Genomic DNA, 17,578 nt, shown 5'->3' on the forward strand with positions numbered 1-17,578 from the left:
AACTGGGCCCAGTGGCTCATGCCTATAATCCCAGCACTTCAGGAGTCTGGGGCAGGCAGATCGCTTGAGCCCAGGAATATAAGACCAGCCTGGGCAACATGGTGAAACCCTGTCTCTACAAAAAATACAAAAATTAGCCAGGTATGGTGGCACATACCTGTCGTCTCAGCTACTCAGGAGGCTGAGGCGGGAGGATCACTTGAGCCCGGGAAGTCAAAGCTGCAGTGAGCCGTGACTGCACCACTGTACTCCAGCCTGGGTGACAAGGTGAGACCCTGACTCAAAAAAAAAAAAAAAAAAAAATACACGGAGCTAGGATAACAAGGCGCTAGGAGTCTTCTTCTGGAACACTTCCTGAAGGATCTACCTGAGGTTCTTATGAGTTGTCATGCATCAGAAATATGTCCATGGTAGTTGGCTTGCTTTCCTTTTTCATCATAGATTTGCTTGTAAGCAGATAATGCACAAAGAACATTCCTCTCTGTTAATGAAACCCTTTTGGTGTTGAGGGGCCCATGTTTTCAAAATTTTTAAGGCACTTACTGAGGTCTGCAGAAACTTCTCAACTCTTCACTGTGAATTTTCATGGCGATTCTTTTTCTTCTCCTGCAGTTTTTTCTTCCTTGCCTCTTCTTCAGGTATGTGTTCCTGTTCCAGCTCCAACAACTCCTCATTAGTCAGTTCCTCAGGAACCACCTGTAGGAGCTCCTCAATGTCGTCCTCTTCCACCCCCAGGTTAAAATTGTTTGCCGTCTCAACCACAGCCTTGTTGTTTTTGGCAACCTCCTTGTCCTTGGCAAATCCTTTGAAGTCACGGATGAGCCTCTTGAGTGTCTTCTTCCAGATGTCATTTATACATTCCTTGGTAACATCACCCCAAGCCCAAGCAAGGGTCCTGATGGAGTCATAGATGTAATCCTTTCAGAATTGTATCAGCGTCTTCTCTGTGTCTTCCTTTGTTGCAATAATAACCTGAGCAAAGCTTCTCCTCCTCAGGCAGTGGGCCTCAAAAGCTGCTATAACTCCTTGATCCATTGGTTGGTAGTCCTTAATCTCTTGTTTCAAGATCAGTCACTTGATGTGGCTGGCCTCTTACCGGCAACAATAGCCATGGATTTTGTATGCTCAGGGACCGTGATGAACAAAGCAGCACGAGATTAACTGAAGCACAAGAGAAAATAATGCAATCAAGAGGCACAGTAAACAAGACACGTTTATACTGCTGGTATAACCCAGTATTTCGTTTGTTTGGTTTTGTTTTTGAGACAGGGTCTCACTCTGTCATCTAGGCTGGAGTGCACCGGCACCGTCAGGGCTCACTGCAGCCTTGACCTCCTGCGCTCAAGAGATCCTCCTACCCCAGCCTCTTGAGTAGCTGAGACTACAGGCATTTGTCACCACACCCAGTTAACTTTTAAACATGTTTTTTTAATAGAGATGGGGTCTCACCATGTTGTCCAGGCTGGTCTCAAACTCCTGGTCTCAGGCAGTCCTCCAGCCTCAGCCTCCCAAAGTGCTGGGATTATAGGAGTGGGCTACTGCACCCAGCCACATATTGTTTTACAATAAATTGTTCTTAATAAGTAGAAGGAGTACACTGTAAAATAACAATGAAAAGTACAGTATAATAAATACATAAGCCAGGAGCATAGTCACTTATTAAGTATTATATACTGTATGTAATTGTATGTGCTATACTGTTATACAACTGAGAATGCAGGTTTGTTTACACCAGCGTCACCACAAACGTGAGTAATGCATTGGGTTGCATTGGACTTTTTGATGGCTATGACATCACTAGGTGACAGGAACTTTTCAGCTTCATGATCTCATGGGTCCATAAATCATATATGCAGTCCGTCATTGACAGAAACGTCACTATGCCAGGCATGACCATATAAGCCTATGTGCTCTCTTCCTGTTGCAATAAAGTCTCAGTCCTGTAACTCTGGGTTCATCACCTTTAGGAGGACAGAGGTGATAATACTCTCCATGTAGGCTTCAAATAAAGGAAGCTTTGCTGCTCACTAATCTCGACTCAGAAAGAGCAGCTCTAGGGACCAATTAGTTGGAAAAATGGCGACTTTGTTTCTTTTTTTTTTTCCTTTCTTAACTTTGTTCCTGATTTTAATGGAAATGCTTATTTCACTGTTGATCACGTGGATCTGGCCTTCCTTCTGAACATCTTTTACTTTTGAAATAATTATAAATTCATAAGAAGTTGCAAAGATAATGCAGAGTCCCATGTACCATTCACCCAGTGGTTCGCTTATTACCTATGTAATATAATATCAAAACCAGGAAACGGATACCAGTGCAAAACTTAATCCAGGCCTTATTCCAGTTTCACTCGTTTTTATGTGCACTCGTTTGTATGTGAGTGTTTGTATTGCTCTACCTAATTTGATCACATCAATGGTTAGATTTGTGCAGGCACCACCTGAATCAAGATACAGAACTGTTTCATCTCTACCTAGGAAATCCCTGGCAGTACCTCTTCATAACTGACTTTGAAGGTAACTTGGCAAGATTGGTAGCTTTTTTAAACTATCATTTCACTATAGTATACATGCAAAAAAAAAAAAAAAAAAAAAAAAAGGATACATAATTGAATAAGTGAATCGCTCAGTGAATCCCCAGAAACAACACACTATGTAACGAGCACCCAGAGCAATGAAATACTACCAGCCCCTGCTTGTGGCCCCTTCTGGAATGACTGTTTTTCAGTGAAGTCACCGAGGCTATAGGTCTCTCTTGAGGATTGAATGTTGGGAAACATCTCATTTTTTCTTTAAGATCAACAGGATAATACTTCACTTTGGGAACCTTTAAAATAAGATTTTTATGCTAAATCTTAGGCTGATTAAGTTACCTCTGTATACTAGTTTGCTAGTGGTGCTGTAACAGAATACCAAACTGGGTGGCTTAAGCAACAGAAACTTATTTTCTCAGCGTTCTGGATGCTAGAAGACCGAAATCAAGGTGTCAGCAGGTTTGTTTTCTCCTGATGCCTCTCATCTTGGCTTGTAGATGGCCGCCTTCTTGCCATGTCCTCCCATGATCTTTCCTCTGTGCCTGTGTGCCCCAGATGTCTCTCTGCAGATCCTAATCTCTTCTAATAAGAAAACCAGTCAATTGGATTAAGACCCACCTTAATGACCTCATTTTACTCATTTTAACTTAATCACCCCTTTAAAGGCTCTATCCCCAAATACATCTGAGGTACTGGGGGTTAGGGCTTCAACCTATGAATTTTGAAGTAATACAGTTAATTTAGTTGGCCAGGTGCAGTGGCTCACGCCTGTAATCCCAGCACTTTGGGAGGCTGAGGTGGGTGAATCATTTGAGGTCAGGAGTTCAAGACAACGTGAAACTCTGTCTCTACTAAAAATACAAAAATTAGCCGGGCATGGTGGTGGACGTCTGTAATCCCAGCTACCTGGGAAGCTGAGGCAGGAGAATTGCTTGAAATGGGGAGCAGAGGTTGTAGTGAGCTGAGATCATGCCACTGAACTCCAGCCTGGGCAACAGAGTGAGGCTCCATCTCAAAACAAAACAAAACAAGAAATAAAATAATTTAGCTCACAACACTGAAAAAATATTAAAATCCTTTATTTTCTAGCCAGTCATTGGTGGCTCATGCCTGTAGTCCCAACACTTTGAGAGGCTGAGGTGGGTGGGTCCTTTGAAGCCAGGAGTTCGAGACTAGCCTTGCCAACATGGCGAAACCCTGTCGCCGCTAAAAATATAAAAAGTAGCCGAATGTGGTGACACACATCTGTAATCCCAGCTACTCAGGAGGCTGAGGCACAAGAATCACTTGAACCCAGGGGGTGGAGGTTGCAGTAAATAAGATTGCACTACTGCACTCCAGCCTGGGCAACAGAGCAAGACTGTCTCTATTCCTTTAGTTTCAGTAATGGAAAGTCATCATTGTTGAAATTATAAATATTTTGTTCCTTAGCCTCGTATTTGCTCTTTCAGTAAACTAATACAGAACTCTTACAGGATTGAAGATGATCCAGAAGCCACTTAATTAGTTTAACTACAATACCACTATTCCCATTCTCATACCTCAACAAGCATTTATCTCAGTAAAATTATGTGAACAAACATGAACTTGAAAGAGCCAATCCTTTAAGATGAATCCCCAGTGGTTAACTGGGCCTAAATTTAAAATAGACCTAAGTGGGACCTGGCACTGTAGCTCACACCAGTAATCCCAGCACTTTGGGAGGCAGAGGCAGGTGGATCACTTGAGCCCAGGAGTTTGAGACCAGCCTGGACAGCATAGTGAGACCCCCCACCCCGCCCGCCACATCTCTACAAAAAATTAGCCCACACCTGAAGTCCCAACTACTCACGAAGCTGAGAGGCAGGAGGATCACTTGAGCCTGGGAGGTCCATGCTGCAGTGAGCCATGATGGTGCCACTGCACTCCAACCTGGGCAGAGCAAGACCCTGTCTCAAACAAACAAAAAACACCTAAGTGAGCATTTGCTAATTAGATGTCACATACATGTTCTGAGTTCCTCGAAAAACCCACACCTTTGTTCAATCTGGGAACTCTAGAGCTCACCTGAACCAATCAATCAGAGCTCACCTGCCTTAACCAATCAGGGCCTAGATGTATCAACCAACCAGGCATCCTCTGTATCAACCAACCAGAACTCAGCTACACTGACCAATCAGAACTAAGCAAGTTTCAATCCTTCCTTTACATGTGAACCTGATTGGAAACCTGGCTGGAATATTGCTATAAATCCAGAACCCTTGCTTTGTTTTTTGAAACACATCTTTGTTTTACACAGAAGGCCGTATCTCTGTGATTTGGAAGCTGTTCACGGCAATAAAGTCTCTTTCCTTCAAATTCCTTTTCAGAGAACTTCTGTTCACAGTTGCTAATGGAGTGAGTTAAAACAGCCTGGAAAGGAAGGAACTACTTCTTGTTTGAGGGGAAAGCTCCATACAGTACTACTGTATATGAAACTCCAGAAAATTCAAGCTTATCTCTAGTGATTGCCAGGGGAGAGGGGTTTTACAAAGAGCCACGAGGAAACTTTTATGGGTAATTATGTTTGTTCAACAGCCTGATTGTGGTCATGGTTTCACAGATGTGCACATCAAAGCATCAAATTGTACTATGTGCAGTTTGCTGTAAGTAAATTATACCTCAATCTGCCTTTTTTTTTTTCTTTCCTGAGACAGCCTTGTTCTGTGACCTAGGCTGGAGTGCAGTGGCCCAATCTCTGCTCACTGCAACCTCCACACCCAGGGCTCAAGCAATCCTCCCACCTCAGTCTCCTGAGTAGCTGGGACTACAGGCATGCGTCACAATGACCGGCTAAATGTGTGTGTGTGTGTGTGTTTTGAGACAGGATTTGGCCATGTTGTCTAGACTGGTCTGGAACTCCTGGACTCAAGTGATCTACCCGCCTTGGTCTTCCAAAGTGCTGGGATTACAGGCATGAGCCACTACGCCCGGCCCTCATTTTAAAAATGGCTTTATTACTGGTAAGAGCTAGATTAGAGGATGTAGCGTTAAGTATACTCTCTCCAGAATCTAATCACCCCACCACACTGCGGGCCTTCTGGCACTAGGGACAGACTGCCTGTTAATAGCAGAGAACCACCCAGGCAGAGGAAGGCAAGCTGACTGAGCATGCTCAGTTCTTCCCGAACACTTGTCTTCCCACAGGGAAGGAGCAGGGGATGTTAGTCCAGCCTTCTGCAAATTTTTTTCTTTCTGTAAAGGGCCAGATAGTAAATAGCGTAGGCTTTGCAGACAGTCCCTGTCGAAACTACTCAACTTTGTTGTAACGTAAGAACAGCCATAAATAATACATAAATGAGTGAGTGTGGATATGTTCCAATAAAACTTTATTTATGAACACAAATCTGAATTTCATATAGTTCACATGTTTCAAAATTTTTTTATTTTTAACCATTTGAAAACATAAGACCCACTTTTCAGCTCATGGGGCATGCACACACAGGCTGCAGGCCACAGTTTGCTGACCCATACTCAAGGGAAATCCCTCTACACCCAAACATAAAGAAAACAAATTTCCCCCTAAAAATAAGCATTACAGAAAATACAGACACCTTTATTTAGATTAGTGCATATATTTAATAGTGTGATCTTAGAAATACCTTGTCAACACATAGGGAAAAATAATACATTTTAAGCAATAAAACCAAGATTCAAACAGTCCATGATAGCTTTGTCACACAAAAACAATGGTAGTCACTCTCCTCCCCACGCACAAAGGGTGGCATCACTGGCTTGTTGAGTGGTACATTTTCTTACCTCGCTGCATGTTTTTCAGATAGTTCTTTAGTCATACACATGCTTAGCCCTGTAATGCCATGGGTATGAATCCTCCTTCATTGAATGTAAACCAGCAACTCAAATGCCTGTTAGCCTGTGAGCCCTACAAACACCCACTCCCATATTCTAGGGCCTGTTTTTCTCTGTCCAAAGCTCTTAGGGGGCTTTATCTCCCAAAGACCCTCAATGATAAGTAGTCCACCATGAAGAACGCTGGCTGGTCATTCCATCTCATGCTTTGTTCTGATGAGAAATGGGCTAACAAGATAGGACCCACTTTCTGATCGCTACTGTGCCGTTTGATTTCTCAGAGATTCAAGATCCTTCTGTGATGGAAGGATCAGAGAGGCCAGGCTGAGATGGCCAAGGACAGAAGAGGAGGAGGGGCAGGAGAAGTCCATTGCAAACTTAGAGGGAGGGTGTGATCCACAGGAGACTGTACAGGCCATCTCTCCCTCTGTCCTTGGCTCTCTGGACCCATTACGAGGAATTCCTCTTAGTCCTGGGAACAGAACTTTCAGGTGGCCCAAAAGTTCCACCAGATTTTGCCCTCCATCCATCAAGGCAGGAGTTCTTTGTGTAGTGGAAAGCAGAACACTACAGTTTTAAAAATTTGCTTTCAGTGCTTAGATCCACTACATCTTGGCCGTGACCTCTGACAAGCTACTTAACCTCTCTGGGCCTTCAGAGGGCTATCTGCAATATAAGAATAATAATATCTCCTCTTCAAGGTTGATTATAAGGATCAACTGAGTATGTAAAATGCATATGTTATGTACATAAAGCGGTAAATGTTCACTCCCTTCTTCCTCGTTATGCCCAACGACTTCACATTTGGGCTGCTGTCCCCTATGCCAGACATTCACATTTGCATGCAAAAAACCATAACCCTGGTCACTTGATAAGGCAGATTCTAGGCTTATGAAGCTCAATACTTGTTAAAAAAAAAAAAATCACATTTTCCTTCTAACACTATAGACAGTATTGAATTGGCTAGTTATACAGAAAGTGTAGGCATAAGCAATTATTTTAAAAATAAAATGACACACTTTTTAGTTCTGCCTTTCCCCAGTAAATTACAATAAGTAAAAATAAGATGGTCCCATGAGGATGAATACTCCAGGAGATGACAAAAGCACCTAAAAGCTGAATTTTTTTTAGGAGCCCATGGGGAAGATTTTCTCTGGCACCCCTGCCCTGGTGGTTGAAATACCTTGCTTCTTAATCAGCAATGCAATCCTAGTTTTCCCATGTGTTACAAAAGCGTTGTGCAACAGGATATTGTTTAGGTGTGGTTACACTTGGTACCACAACACTGGTTCTATTTCTCATTCTAATCTTCCCACAAAGAATGCCAAGGGCGCCACCAAGGCCACCAGCCTCAGGACCAAGGGCGGATGGGGGACTACCCTGAACCAGTCAACGTAGCAGGCTACAATTAACTCCAGTTAATTGCTCTGGAGTACTGCTTTGTGGGTCGGAATGTTTTAATTGTCTTTCATGTTTGAAATAAGATTTATTCGGTAGAAAAACTTAAATGTATTTTTAAACATAGGAAGTGAATACATCTATGTCAAGTTATTTTAGAAAGTGCCTATTAGGGACCACAGCATCATAACCACGCCATCCAAGTTAAGACTGACTGTATTTCAGAGTTTTGGAATATATACACAATTGTCCTATCTATGGCAGTCCAAATGCACAGCCTACAGAACATAATAAACATTTAATGAATTAATCACTTCTATTGCATTTAATGTAAACTGGGGCTCAGTTGACATTAGAGAACAAGACTGCTAAACAACACCCAGAGGAGTCAGTGTAGTTTTTCTTAAAGAAAAGATAATGTTACAATGCTACCTTCAACCTACACGGCATTAAGCTCCTCCTCCCCTTTCTATTGCCTCAGTCCTTAGAATATGATTCTTCCTTAGCTCTTGAATGGTCAACAGCTGCTCTCTTGAGAGAGCTGAAAACTGCTGTTGACACAGCACAATTGAAAACCAGGAAGGCTTTGCACTGTGTGAGTGTTGCCATCAGCACAGAAAACTTGCTACACGCAAGACTCTCCGTCCCTCCACAGAAGACGACCTGTGCCTCTTAGATAAGCTATTTTAACATACACAGCCATCTGACTGCAGGTGCTACAAGATAAACCATGTTTAGAATGCTGTTCCTTAGAGGCAATCACAGTGGCTAAGAGAGAAACCATCCCTCTTTAAATCCTTATTTAATTCACCTTCTCTAAGGTTCTACAGATAGAAATATTTTTCATCTTTAACATGAGATTGTGCCAGCTACAAAAACACAAAACTCTTTTAAGTATGTACCTTAGAGTTTCACCCAGCCTTTATCTCTATTAACAAGCATCTCAGTTAAAAGAGCAACGTTTTTGTTTTGTTTTGTGCCTTCAAAAATCGGTCTTTTAGTACGTGGGGATACACATCTAGCCCACTGGGGAAGGAGGTCAATGAACTATTCTAAAAGAGTGGGTTTTGTGCTGTAACTCCCACTGACTGGTCCTGGATTCAAGGATTCCTATGGGGTCCTTCCACGTTACAAATGACTGCTCCATTATCTGTCCTTTGAGCAATAACTGAAGGAAGCTCCATTTCTGATGGAACCATTCATGGAAACCTTTGGATTCCCTCTCTCCATCTTTTCTCGGCTGAAGATTGTGTCCTGGTCGCTGTCAAACTCAGATTCGGATACCATCAGGCTGGAGTTGTGCTCTGTGCTTCGGTGCTTGATACCTAGAGAGAAGCACAGAAGCATCTGAGGAGAAATGCCATGATTTGCTTCCAGCTGTCAGTCGTTCTGGTTGCAGGTCCTGTGATGAGCACGGAGTGGTGCTCTCCACACCTTGAAAGCAATCACTCAAAACAGCAGGCGGTTTGGGTTTCCCATCAATTGCAGGGGCTTTGATGCCTCACCTGACCTTCTGCCCCAGCTTTGACACTCGTCAGCTGTTTGACCCTGGGCAAGATACCCGACCTCTCTGAGCTTTCAGTCTCCTCTATTCAACTGGAAGATAACAAAGCATCTACCCCATGAGTTTATGGTGAGGATTAAGTGAAATAGTGCATGTAACGCTCTCTTGGCCCAGCCATTAGTACACTGTAAGCATCCAACAAATGAAAGCTTCTGTGATTTTACCATTTGGTTAATATCATTTTGGTAGAATATTTGATTTCAGGGGGTCAACCTAAGAGACAGAACAGGTACAAGATTCAATTCCTACTCTCAAAGGATTTATGGCGTCTAGCTAGGGGTTTAAGACATAGACTTGGCTGGGCCTGGTGGCTCATGCCTATAATCCCAGCCCTTTGGGAGGCTGAGGTGGGAGGATCACTTGAGGCCATGAGTTCAAGGGTATGGTGAACTATGATCGTGTTGCTATGCTCTAGCCTGGGTGACAGAGCAAGACCCTGTCTCAGGAGAAAAAAAAAAAAAAAAGACAGAAAAGGCATAGACTCATGAAAAGGGCTCATAGCAGGTAAGATATTTTTTAAATTGTTTATGAATTAGGAAATAAGCACATGTACTTATGGCTGGGGTTGCTTCAGTGATGTTTCCCATAGGGTGATGTTGCAGAACTTTCTCCTTAGTTCAGATAAAACCAGGCTCTTGTCACACTATCAGGAAAGATTAGGCTCGCGGACACATAGAAGGGTGAGAAAAATGGACTTTATTGGGTAAAAAGGAAATAGAGAGGGGGTCATGCCAACAACCTCTTGCCTCACAGACTGAATCCCAGGTTACCACACAGGAACTGAAGAGGCCAGGCTCCTCCCCACTGCAAATGACGTGAACCTCCTGTGGCTCCACCCCCTTTCCCCAGTGTGCAGGTGGAGATTATTTAGAGAGAATCAGCTGGGCAAGGGCAGGGCCTTCATCAGGGACCAGCAGTCCGGTTTTTCAGCCTTCAGACTGTTTTAGGCTTGGAGGTGGGGTTTCGCCAGGGACCCTTGGCTGTCTCCCGTCTCTCTCAGTGAGATTTGAAGAAGAGACTTTAGACAGGAGGACAGGGGAGGGCCACGGAGTATGCAGAAGCATCCAGGGATATTTAGAAAAAAACTAGTTTGTTTGGAGCAAATGATTCATGTAGGAAATAATGAAGGAGAGGCTGGAGAGAGAGAGAGGCAGGAACCTCACAGAAAGGCCCATGAATACAAAGTAAACCATGAAGTTTGGATTTTATCCTATAAGCAGAGAAATGACACTGTTAAAATGTTGTTCTGAGATATTAATAAAACCACAGCGTGCAGGATGGAAGACGGACAGTAGACATAGAGGCTGCTGTGGTCTGAATGTTTGCACCCCCACAAATTTCATGTGTTGAAATCTAACGCCCAAATGGTGGTACCAAGAGGTGAGACCTTTGGGTGGTGATCAAATGGGATTAGTGTTCACATAAAAGAGGCACCAGAGGCCAAGCACGGTGGCCCATACCTATAATCTCAGCACTTTGAGAAGCCAAGGCAGGTGGATCACTTGAGGTCAGGAGTTTGAGACCAGCCTGGCCGACGTGGAGAAACCCTGTCTCTACTAAAAATACAAAAAAGATTAGCTGGGCATGGTGGCAGGTGCCTGTAATCCCAGCTACTTGGGAGGCTGAGGCATGAGAGTTGCTTGAACCTGGGAGGCAGAGGTTGCAGTGAGCTGAGATTGTGCCCCTGCATTCCAGTCTGGGGGATAGAGCGAGACTGTGTCTCCAAAAAAAAAAAAAAAAAAAAAGCAGCATCAGAGGCTGCCTTGCCCTTTACACCATGTGAGGATGCAGTGAGGAGGCACCAACTATGAGGAAGTGACCCTGCCCAGATGCTGAATTTGCCTTCCCAGCCTCCAGAACTGTGGGTAATAAATATCTGTTGTTCATAAACCTCCTCATCTGCAGCATTTTGTTAGAGCAGCCCAAACGGACCAAGGCAGAGGCAGTGCAATGTAGAGGAAGAGCCCGACCTCCACCCCACCTTCAGCACTCACCAGCTATGTTACTTGGGCAAGTTGCTAAACTTTCCTTTGCCTCAGTTTCCTCTTGTGTAAAATGGGGATAATCATTGCACATACCTCATACCGCTACGGGTAGGATTAGAATTCGATGGGTAAAGTACTTCAGATGTGTTTAGTATATATTTGACATTAAATACCTGTTAATTATTATTATTATTATTACTATTAGTTCACAGGTGAAACAGTAAGGACCTGAACTGGGGTGGTGATAGTAACGATGAGGAAAGAGGGCAAGAGTCTAGCAAGGTGCGGGTGTCTGGAATGGGGGGCAGTGTGTGTGGAGCACCAGTGACTGAGGGCAATGAGAATGGGGGTTCTATGAATAGAAACGGGAATGTCAGAAGGATGAGTGTATTTTAAGACAAAGGTGGGTGAGATAATGCAACCTAAAGCACATTGAGCTCTTAGGTAAAAGTCACCACAATACTTCTGATATGCAATGCAGATGGTGAGCACTCAATGTATGCTACTATTTGTTCTTCCTGTGAGGCTCTTCCTGCCAAAGGCCTGTTAGCTACACTCTCTGTACACCATCAGTCATTCTGACCTGAGTGTTCCTACCCGGCGTCATCCATGCATTGGTAGAACTCCTTGCGCTCCAGTATAATTATCCTCCTGCAGGCTGCGAGCTCCTGTAAAGGCAGGCTCTGTGCTTCCTCCTCTCCCAGTCTCCAGGGCCTAACCCGGTGCCTGTGCACAGGGTAGGCATTCAACACTCACTGTGAACAATGTTTTGCACCTCACAACTCTGAAAAAGATTACATCTTCCATAAAAATTAACTTAGTCATAAGCCCAGAATTATGGAAAATCTATAGAATCGGTGTTTAGCAGCCTCAGAGGGCCAGAGAAGTTTCACTAAGTATGCCACAGTTAATAAACGAGAATGAAAAAGTTAACTGAGGTGGGCCAGTGGTGCTCCTAAGCATAGGGATCAATACACTTTGTGAAGAAAGTCAATTTTCTGTAAAGCCTTTGTGTCCATCTATATCAATGGCTAATTAGATAATGCAGCTGCTGAAAAATGTTAGGTTTTAAAGTCCAAATGTCCTCTTGCTGCATTTCTGTCCTAGCAGACCTGAAGGGAACAGCATTCAGAGCTGAGCTGAGGGAGTGTCTTCAACTGCCCCCCACCCTCTAACCAGGAGTAGGAAAAAAAGCAGATGCTGGGGACACCTCTGTTTAAAAAGCAGTCTTTGCCCTGTGGTCATTGGTAGGTGTCCAGCTGATAACATTTCATATCCCTCAACCATTAATGCCTCAAAGCATTATGCCAAAATTTCATTAAATTTATAATGAACCTACTGCCTCCTGCCCCCACCCCCGCATTAGCACATCCTCAGGATTGATGAAGGTTATTTTTCTTTTTCTTTCTTGAGACAGAGTCTCAGTCTGTAGCCCAAGCTGGAGTGCAGAGGTGTGATCTCAGCTCACCACAACCTCCACCTCCTGGCCTCAAGCTATTCTTCTGCCTCAGCCTCCCAAATAGCTGGGACTACAGGCGCACACCACCACGCCTGGCTTTTTTTTTTTTTTGGTATTTTTTTAGTAGAGATGGTTTCACCATGTTGCCCAGGGTGGTCTCGAACTACTGAGCTCAGGCCATCCATCTGCCTCGGCCTCTCAAAGTGCTGGGATTACAGGCGTGAGCCACCGTGCCCGGCCTGAAGGTTGTTTTTCATCACAGAATCCCAGCCTCACTCTTCCTTCCCAATGAAAGTGCTAACTCCAGTGGATCGTTCTCCCTTGATCCAAGTTAGCCCTCAGGCATACCTAGGGTAAATCATGGAAAGGTGCCAGGCAGTCATTCTGGAGACTGTCTTACCATATTTGGGCCTCAGTTCCATTCTTTCCTGTTCATCCATGTTATCCAGGATGGTGTACTTTGTTTTTTTCCTGATTTTAGTCCTTTTTTGTCTGAAAGGAACAATGAAAACTCAACTCAGATCTTTAGAAAGGTAAACTGAGATCTAGGATTTAACGCAGAGTAAAGACACTAAAGGAAACATTTTGCCTTTATGATGTGATAGTTGGCATCTTTTTTTAAAGAAACATATGCAAGGCCAGGTCAGAGCTCAGAGGGGCATTATGCATCTTGGAGAAACCCATTTCGGGGTATAAACAGCCACATCACTCTTGCCCACCTATCGACAGGTCTCAGCTAAGCCTCAGGCTGCAGTGCCGGGGACCTTCAGTGCAATTCTCAACACCTGTGTGTTGGCCCAGGGAGCTGTTCTTCATGAGTAACTCCTTATTCAGAAGAGCCTGGATGAGCAAATGTTCCCCTGAACCTATACCACCCTGCAATGTCCAATGCTGCAGTAATGAAAAGGTGTCATGAACTAGCAATCAGAAAAAAATAGCAAAAATTATAATATAGTCCCACAATTAATTAGCAACAGCTGCTCCCCATCTTGTTCTTTTTTTTCCCCTCAACACATGAAAATTAGGCTGGCCCCATGTGCCTCATCCTGTGTAGAGAGATTATTTGGAAATACACACCTAGACCACGTGAAGGCATGTAGAGAACAAAATAGTAATTTCACAGCATAAAAGCAATTTTCTGAGAGCATGATGATCAGAAGCATGGGTCTCAATTTAGCACTTACTAGCTGGTGATTTAGAGAAAATTATTTGAGACTTTTGTGCCTCCATGTCCTCACCTGTAAAATGGGAATAAGAATAGTCCCTATCTCACATGGTTGATGAGAGGACTGAATAAGATACATACAAAGCACTTCGCCATTAATCACAATGGCAAATACTTCATACATGTTCACAGTTATCACTACTAGCATCATCATCTTCTACTTGATAGACATGTCACAAAGCTGAAGATGTTTAATGCCATGCACAGTAGGGTCACATATGGCTCTGGGAAAACTTAACAGGATTTAGGCCTCTAAGTGCCTGCACCTGGCTCCCTTTCACCAGTCTTAACTTTGGGAACGTAATCACAAAACTAAAATAATCTCTAAGTGATTTCCGAAAAATAACTATTAAAATATAGTGGTTTTTTTTGAGACAGAGTTTTGCTTTTGTCACCCAGGCTGGAGTGCAATGGTGCGATCTCAGCTCACTGCAACCTCTGCCTTCCAGGTTCAATCGATTCTCCTGTCTCAGGTCCCGAGTAGCTGGGATTACAGGCATGCGCCACCACGCCTGGCTAATTTTGTATTCTTGGTAGAGACAAGGTTTCTCCATGTTGGCCAGGTTGGTCTCAAACTCCTGACCTCAAGTGATCCACCCACCTTGGCCTCCCAAAGTGCTGAGGTTACAGGCGTGAGCCACCTCGCCCAGATTAAAATATATGTTTTTAAAAAATCACACTTTTTGAGAGCAGTTACAGTGTTTCACATGAAAGCGTGGGCCTGATGCTCTCTTCCAGGACAGAGGGTTCAGCATGGGGTTCTGGAAGGTTTGGCCAATGAGGTTGCTTGAGGCTTCTCAGAGGTCAGCTTCATGGAAAAAGGAAACACCTAAAGCAAAAGTTCTCTTTGGCTGTGTGATTGCCTCACTTACAGTTTCAAATTTATTTAAAACAATTCAGGTGGATTAGATTATTGCTTTACATAATGAAAATAATCAAAATCTACCATTTGTAACAGTATACTTCCAGAACTCCTTCCTCTACTGAGACCTGTAAGGACACTTAGGTACTTGTGAGAGAGAGAGATATATATATATCTGTATGCATGTTTTCATCACGGTTCCTGGCTAATAACTCCCATGGCCCTTGTTACAATGCTGGGGCACTTTAGGCCTCAGAAAACAGAATGTCCCTCTCTCTGACCTTCTCCTGCCTTCCTTTCACCTGCTCTTTATTCTCCCCAAAGCAAGAACCTTCCCCTGCCTTTCTGTCTTGGAGCCGGCTGTAAAGACATTCTCTGACCTACTTTGTCTGATTACAGGTCATAAAATGCTCATTTCAGAAAGAGTTCTGCCTCCTACCCAGGAGGATGGAGTGCTTTACAGAGAGGCCGAGAAGAATCTGGACAGCCCTTGCTGGGCTTCCCCACAGCCTGTTAGCATCACATCATACCCTTTTTGTCCAACTACTTTTCTATAAATATCCAATGAAGTCTTCATAAAAGGCCCAAGATGACAGGGTTCAGAGAGCCTCTGGACAGCCAAACACGTGGAGGTTCCCAGACAGTGGCATGCCCAGAGAGCGCATGGAAGCTCTAGGCCCCTTCCCCATACCTCACCCTATGCATCTCTTCATCTGTATCCCTTGTAATATCCTTTGTAATAAATAACCAATGTGTTTCCTTGAGTTCTTTGAGCCACCCTAGCAAAATAACTGAACCCAAAGAGGGAACTGAGGGACCCAATTTATAGTCAGTCAGAAGCCCAGGTAAAACAACCTGGGGTATGCAACTGGCATCTGAATGGGGTGGGGGGCAGTCTTGGGGACTGAGTCCTTAATTAACCGTGGGATGTGACGCTATCTCCAGGTAGACAGCATCAAAACTGAATTGGACGACACCCAGCTGGTGTCCACTGCAAAACTGTTGCTTGAATGGTGTGTGCAGAGAAACCCCCAAACACTGGTCACAGAAGTCTTCTGTATTGATTGTGGTTGAGTGAGAAAACAGTACCACTCTAGTGAATATAATGTAAGACCGATAGAGAACAACATTAGATATGATATAGAATCATTGAGCCTCCTAGAAAACACATGAGCTTCAATGAGAAAATAAATAAATATTCCATTTATTTAGGCATTTATGCTTTGTGGCAGAAAGTGCATTATTATAATAAACAGTTTAGCAGTTTACCAAGCCCAAGTAAACAATTCCTAAGCTGTCAAAACACACCTAGTGTAGGGTCTCTATTTCACATGAATAAGCACTCTAGGTACCTTTTGCAGCAGCAGATGCAAAGCCAAGTGAAACCTCCTGTTAGCACAGTAAGAGTAAAACCCAACACTGTCACATAGAATATACTCCACTCTGAAACACAAGAAAACCAAAGTGGACACAGTTATAGACTATTTGTAGAACAACTTTATTTTGATGATTCATAACAAATATTTCTAAATCCCTACAAGTAAAGGCCACCTATGGAGTTGATAACATCTCATCAGGCTAGTAGCAGAGCAGAGCAAGGTAAAATACAGATAAATCGAGAACAACCTAAAACTGCCCTGTTTTTATCTACTGGGTTTCAGGGCTTCACGGAGTATATATCTCATGCTAACTTGGGAACAGAACAATCAGAAATAACTAAAATTAGTCAATTATGTAGTAGTAATGCCTCTTATATAAACACACACATATACCACATCAAAATATTCATTCCAGAATGCCAAAAATCACAACCCCCACCCCTGAAAGTTCTGGCTTGGTTTTAATAAAACATCTGTATGTCTGTTTATGGCATGAAGACATTTTTCACAGCCAGAGAGCAATTCGGAAACTACTTGACCCTCGTTCCGTCCACATCCTTACAGAAATCTAATGTGAAAAGCTTTCAACGGTAATTCAGAGACAGAGAAGCCCAGTTTAAGTCTACTAGGAAGCAAAGTTTAACTCTATTAGGCTGGGTGCAGTGGCTCACGCCTGTAATCCCAACACTTTGGGAGGCCAAGGCGGGCAGATGACTTGAGGTCAGGAGTTTGAGGCCAGCCTGACCAACATGGCAAAACCCCGTGTCTACTAAAAATACAAAAATTAGCTGGACATGATGGCACACACCTGTAATACCAGCTACTTGGGAGGCTGAGGCAGGAGAATTGCTTGAACCCAGGAGGTAGAGGTTGCAGTGAGCTGAGATTGTGCTACTGTACTCCAGCCTGGGTGACAGAGCAAGACTCCATCTCAAAAAAAAAAAAAAAGTTTAACTTTATTAAATGTTATATAATTTCATTGGAATAATGATCCAAGGGCTGGCTATTTTCTGATTTTTATATAGTATTAAATGGGAATATACTTTGGCAGTCAGCTCTTACTATCTTCGGTGCCAATTATGTCCATCTGGTTCCCCAAACAACAAATTTACTTAGTAGACTGCCATTAAAATACAGTTTTCTCCTCAGAAGGGACCTCAGGGGCGCCAGCTTGCCCTGCTGTGGCTCCAGTTTTTGGTGCCTGCCTGTGTGAACAGCTGGAAGAGTGGGCCAAATTCTCTTCTTTACCTGATTCTAGAAGATCCACACCAGGGGCCACTTCACCAGAAAATCACACTGAGCCTAAGCCAAGGCAGGTGTAACCTGAAAATGCAGCCCATGGCCC

General features: G+C 43.5%; 1 protein-coding gene across 9 annotated transcripts in view; it reads right to left on the minus strand.

Annotated features, from left to right (window-relative positions):
* Window positions 1–5,983: 5,983 nt before the first annotated feature.
* Window positions 5,984–17,578, minus strand: part of KIAA0319 (KIAA0319 ortholog) — a 104,425-nt gene continuing 92,830 nt past the window's right edge. For 7 of the 9 annotated variants that reach the window (XM_038005757.2, XM_038005755.2, XM_038005754.2 and 4 more), the window contains 3 exons: window positions 16,207–16,297; window positions 13,168–13,259; window positions 5,984–9,084 (listed from right to left, as the gene is read on the minus strand). In XM_038005757.2, the coding sequence (XP_037861685.2) occupies window positions 8,906–9,084; window positions 13,168–13,259; window positions 16,207–16,297 (362 nt within the window). In that variant the 3' untranslated portion in view covers window positions 5,984–8,905. The remainder of the gene's footprint in view (window positions 9,085–13,167; window positions 13,260–16,206; window positions 16,298–17,578) is intronic. The other 2 variants (XM_038005761.2, XM_038005760.2) reach the window with 2 other exon arrangements.

This window comes from Chlorocebus sabaeus, chromosome 17 (assembly GCF_047675955.1).
Source record: "Chlorocebus sabaeus isolate Y175 chromosome 17, mChlSab1.0.hap1, whole genome shotgun sequence".
NCBI lineage: Eukaryota > Metazoa > Chordata > Mammalia > Primates > Cercopithecidae > Chlorocebus > Chlorocebus sabaeus.